Below are 6,000 nucleotides of genomic sequence, written 5' to 3'. Positions count from 1 at the left end.
GAGAAGATTTTAGATTCTCGTATCTCAAGACGGAAACTTCAGTATCTGGTCAAATGGAAGGGCTATGGTCAGGAAGATAATTCCTGGGTTCTTGCCTCCGATGTCCATGCTGCCGATTTGGTTCGTGCCTTTCATTTGGCTCGTCCTAATCAGCCAGGGGGTTCTGGTGAGGGTTCGGTGACCCCTCCTCAAGGGGGGGGGTACTGTTGTGAACTCTGTTCTGGAGCTCCCTCCTGTGGTCAGGAATGGTATTTATGTGAGCTCTGTCCGTTGGTTCCCTCTGGTGGCTGAAAGTGGAGCTGCTGGTCTGGAGGTGGCTTCCTCAGCTGCATCGTTTAAAGACTGGGCTGGTTCCTCTATTTAACTCTGCTCAGATCGTTACCTGATGCCAGTTGTCAATGTATTTGTACTGGTTCAGATCTCACTTGGATCTCCTGATGACCTGTCTACTTCAGCAGAAGCTAAGTCCCTGTTAAGCTCATTTGTTGTTCATTTCTGTGCTGAATACATTTCTCAGTACCTGCTAAGTTTTGTCCAGCTGGCTATCATGATATTGTCTCGCTAGCTGGAAGCTCTGGGTTGCAGAGTGGCACCTACCGCGCTGTGAGTCGGCGCGGGGGGTTTCTTGCTCACTCTGCGTGGCTTTTTGTAGTTTTTTGTGCTGACCGCAAAGATCCCTTTATCTATCTTCTGTCTATTTAGTAAGCCGGGCCTCCTTTGCTGAAACCTGTCTCATTCCTATGTTTGTGCCTTCCTCTTAACTCACAGTCAATATATATGTGGGGGGCTGCTCTTTTCCTTTGGGGAAATTTCTCTGAGGCAAGGTGAGGCTATATTTCTCTTTAGGGGAAGTTATCTCTCAGGCTGTGAAGAGTCGTCTAGGCAGTGTCAGGTACGATCCACTGCTAATTCTAGTGTGTGTGATAATAGTTTAGGGCTGCGGTAAGCAGAGCTCCCACTTCCCAGAGCTCGCTCTATTTTTGTAGTTTTGACTATCAGGTCAATCCCGGTGCTCCTAACCACCAGGTCCAGCCATAACATACCACGCCAAAGATGGGCTGACTGCCTGCACTTGATTTACATAGTCAAATTTTGCTTACAGACTCCCTTTATGTTCTCCATGGTCAAGTTGTACTCAATAAAAATGATTGAAACCTTTGGGTTGTTTTTTTTACATGAAGAGATGAATGACAATACTGCTTTTACCATACCAAATCTTGTATCAACAATATTTGACATGTTCCTTGGCGGTGCTGAGACTTCTGGAATTACAGTAAACTTTGGTTTCTTAATACTTGCAAAGTATCCTGAGATACAAGGTAAGTAGTCAGGTGTATACTATCTGGATCTGGTACCTCCATTTAGTCCCTTTAAAAGTTCGAGATGGCCTTTCGAAACAGATTCAGGACAACCCAATATGTCCCTAGAAAACTCCTCACAGTGGTAATTGTCATTCACATGGCTGCAATATATTTTTAGGTCATGGCATATTATTTCCAAGACATTAAGCGATTTTTGCAAAACAGGAGGATAAAATGTAAAATGAAAAATTCATATCTATAATTCGGAGATGATGTATTGGCCAACTCACCATTCCCCCTCAAAGAGTTGAGTGCCTGAACTGAGAATTAGACTCTCATTGATCTGATATTGAGGATTTATATTTGTGATATGCTAACAATATTGTAATCCTGAAAACCCTTCAACCTTTCCATTCTTTTATGAATACCCTACAGTAAATAATATCCAACTGATATTGCATAACCATTTTTGAGTTGCAATGTGAAAATCATCTTCAATTATTATTGCTAATTTCAGATGATCAAATCATTTCTTGATTAATAAAATTTGAGCCAAAGTTGCTAAAAACTTCAGATTCCATGAAATGTTTTACACTTTAATTTGCATGAATCCAGCAAAATGCTGGCCAACTGGACATTTCTGCTGATTAAAGTGAATCTGCACAAAACTAATTATCTGATATTGATTCCTTTTCATTTCATAACTATCTCCTTCGGTTTTCATTCCTATGCAAGACATTGTAGAAGCTTGAAACAGCATAAGCCGACTATCTGTACATTTTATTTATTAACCTACAGATAAAGTACATAAGGAGATTGACAAAGTGATTGGACGAGAGAAGGAGCCCAGGGCAGATGACAGGAACCATATGCCTTATACAAATGCTTTCCTACATGAGATACAGAGATATAGTGATGTCATCCCAATGGGTATAGTTCGATCCACCGCAAGGCATGTGAACTTTCATGGCTACGACATCCCCAAGGTAAGCCTGTGCAATTCATGTAGTGACATCAAGACTAAGGCTGGATTTTTCAAGAGGGTTTCTAACTGTGTTGATTCCAACAAAGGGGAAACATAACTGGGCAATATTCACCAAGTTATGTAGATCTTCCTAAATTTTGAAACTACTAACACATTTCTTGCATTTGAAAGATAATTGGTCTATGGTGGTTTGAGGTTAATACTAGTGATGAGCGAACGTGCTCGCCACTATTCGTTACTCGCCCGAGTATTGGGGTGCTCGCCGAGCAGCGAGCATTTCCGGGATTATTCGGCGGTAACTGCAATCTCCACCCAGCAGTTTTGGCAGACTTTAGAGACCCAATCATGGTGCAGGGATTGTCTGCCAGGCCATGAAATGCCGCAGCCATCTTTGTTGTGGTCGTGCAGTGATTGGCTGGGCCGTACAGTATCATCCCGAGTATAAGAGACCAGGCGCCGCCCTACTCACCGCATTCTGCTCCTGTTTCAGCGAGAGTAGGGAGAGCATGGGTCCCGATATTGCAGCGCTAGGCAGGCAGGGCACAGCATATCCACATCAGTGGAAGGCCTGCAGGCACTGTATGTGCGTCCATTGCTCCCACTGCTTCCTTTCCAAAGCTCCATAACTGCCTGCTGCTGCAGATTATTTACTGTCTATATACCTTTTTTTTATTTCCACAAATTCCCCCCCCCTCCACAAAAAAAATATACAGTATATACAGTCTGGTCTGTCAGACTGAGGCCGGTTGAAAAGTGATAGTTTGTCAGGCGTACGTAGCATAAGTGTGTGTGCTACCCTTGTGCCCTTTTTTTTTTTTTTTTGGTGTTTTAAATTAATCGAAAAAGGTCTCATATGTCTCTGTGCTCCAAGTTTGGTCATTGGAGACCGGTGTACTTATTTTGTGGCTGTATGATACTCAAATTCTATTCAGCGCTATTTAGCATCCCAAAAAATTGAAAGGCCACAGATTTACCAGTGTGGTATTTCCGTTACAGCCGTCATATATCTCTGTGCTCTAAGTTTGGGCATTGTAGGCCGGTGTACTTACTTTGTGGCTGTGCGATACTCAAATTCTATACAGCGCTATTTAGGATCCAAAAAAATTAAAAGGCCACAGATTTGCCAGTGTGGTATTTCCGTTACATCCGTTAACCGTCATAAATCTCTGTGCTCCAAGTTTGGTCACTGGAGGCAGGTGTACTTATTTTGTGGTTCTGTGATACTCAAATTCTATACAACGCTATTTAGCATCCAAAAAAATTCAAAGGCCACATATTTGCCAGTGTCGTATTTCCGTTACAGCCGTCATATATCTCTGTGCTCTAAGTTTGGGCACTGGAGACCGGTGTACTTACTTTGTGGCTGTGTGATACTTTAATTCTATACAGCGCTATTTAGCATCCAAAAAAATTCAAAGGCCACAGATTTGCCAGTGTGGTATCTACAAAACAGCCGTCAACCGTCATATATCTCTGTGCTCTAAGTTTGGACATTGGAGGCCGGTGTAGTTATTTTTTGGCTGTGTGATACTCTAATTCTAAACAGCGATATTTAGCATAAATTAACTTAAAAAAAAATTGAATACAGTCTGTTAGGTCAGACTGAGGCCTGTTGAAAAGTGATAGTTTGTCAGGCATACATAGCATAGTTGTGTGTGCTACCCTAGTGCCCCTTTTTTTGGTGTTTTAAATTAATCGAAAAAGGCCTCATATGTCTCTGTGCTCCAAGTTTGGTCAGTGGAGGCCAGTGTACTTATTTTGTGGCTGTGTGATACTCAAATTCTATACAACGTTATTTAGCACCCAAAAAAATTCAAAGGCCACTTTGAATGACGTCAACCGTCATATATCTCTGTGCTCCAAGTTTGGGCATTGGAGGCCAGTGTACTTATTTTGTGGCTGTGTGATACTCTAATTCTATACAGCGCTAAATTAACTTAAAAAAAAAAAATTAATACAGTCTGTTAGGTCAGACTGAGGCCTGCCTGGTGTTTGGGTTTGAAAAATCGTAGATTTGCAGGCATACTGATCACATATTATTTCGCTAGTAATAAAGACATTTGTGTTGAGCATTTGAAATAGTGCAGTAGTCCATTTAAAATGGTTAAGGCAAGGGGCAAGGGACGGGGAAGTGGACGTGATGCTGTTGGTGCATCCAGAGGACGAGGCCGTGGGCAAGGTGAAAGTGGGCAACAACAAAAACCCACATCCTCTCGCTCAACCTTACTGTCCCAGTTTCTGGGGGACTGCAGCACACCACTATTGAAGCCAGAGCAGTGTGAAACGGTTGTTGGTTGGATAGCGGATAATGCTTCCAGTCACTTAGCCACCACTACAACCTTGTCTTCCACACGGTCAAGTCTTGGTAGCCGTGAGTGTGGCCAGGATATTCCTCAACCTGATCCTTCTTCCTCCCACCATGCCGAGTGCCCTGAGACAACTGATCCCACACTTGGACACTCTGAAGAGCTGTTCAGTTTTACATTTTAAGATTCAGAAATCTCTGCCGGTCAACTTGAAGTGGGGAAAGATGAGATCGTGAGATCGCATGTAGAGCTGCCCAAAGCTTTGACCAACCCCGGTTACACGAAGGCGATGGTGGGAAAGTGTCACAAGAGGTGGACGATGATGAGACACAATTTCCAGAAAGTCAGGAGGAGGAGGATCAGGGTGCGGATGTGGAAGACGAGGTGGTGGATGACATAGTGACTGACCCAACCTGGCAGGAGGACATATGCATAGCGAGGACAGCAGCACAAATGGGGAAGGAGGCATATCCCCCAACAAGCAGAAAGAAGCAGTGTGGTGGCCACAGACAGAAGGCTTGCATCCCTTCCCCATAACACCAACATGAGTGAAGTTGACATTCCACCTGTGATATCTTCCCAAGTCTGGCTATTTTTTAAAGACTCTGCCGATAACCCCAAACAGGCCATTTGCAGCACCTGCCATGCCCGCATCAGCAGGGGTAGTGTTATGGGCTGGTGGTTAGGTGCACCCAAAATGACCTGATGGTTAAACTGGAAATCGGGACAAGCTCTGGGGAGTGGGAGCTCTGCTGACCGCAACTCTAATCCTATCACACAAACACTAGAAATAGCCGTGGAGCGTACCTAACTCTCCCTAGACACCTCTTCACAGCCTAAGAGCTAACTACCCCTAAAGATAGGAAAATAAGCCTTACCTTGCCTCTCAGAAATTCCCCAAAGGAAAAGGCAGCCCCCACAAATATTGACGGTGAGTTAAGAGGAAAGTCACAAATGCAGGAATGAAACAGGTATTAGCAAAGGAGGCCAGACTTCACTAAATAGACCGAGGATAGTAAAGGGATCTATGCGGTCAGCACAAAAAAAACTACAAAAACCATGCAGAGTGTGCAAAAAGCCCTCCACACCGACTCACGGTGTGGAGATGCAACCCTGCGCCCCCAGAGCTTCCAGCTAGCAAGGAGATATCATGATAGCAAGCTGGACAGAACTTAGCAAGTACTAAGAAATATATTCAGAACGCAATAAACAATATATAAGCTTGCAGGGACTTAGCTTCTGTTGGAACAGTCAGGTCATCAGAGAAATCCAAGAGAGATCTGAACCAGTACTGAAACATTGACAGCAGGCATGAGGCAACGATCTGAGTGGAGTTAAATAGAGAAGCCAGCCTAGCGATAAACGAGCAGAAGAATCAAATCACTGCACTCATCATAGTTCAAGTCAA

The 6,000-nt window shown here is 43.7% G+C and overlaps 1 protein-coding gene across 1 annotated transcript in view; it reads left to right on the top strand.

Annotated features, from left to right (window-relative positions):
- The first annotated feature begins 1,183 nt into the window (after positions 1 to 1,183).
- The window catches only part of LOC143803754 (cytochrome P450 2A4-like), a 170,877-nt gene continuing 166,060 nt past the window's right edge, over positions 1,184 to 6,000 (top strand). Inside the window, exons 1-2 of the mRNA XM_077281527.1 lie at positions 1,184 to 1,319; positions 2,100 to 2,287. Coding sequence (XP_077137642.1) covers positions 1,184 to 1,319; positions 2,100 to 2,287 — 324 coding nt within the window. The remainder of the gene's footprint in view (positions 1,320 to 2,099; positions 2,288 to 6,000) is intronic.

This window comes from Ranitomeya variabilis, chromosome 2, assembly GCF_051348905.1.
Source record: "Ranitomeya variabilis isolate aRanVar5 chromosome 2, aRanVar5.hap1, whole genome shotgun sequence".
NCBI classification, from domain to species: Eukaryota; Metazoa; Chordata; class Amphibia; order Anura; family Dendrobatidae; genus Ranitomeya; species Ranitomeya variabilis.
This window is presented reverse-complemented; position numbering and strand designations above follow the sequence as displayed.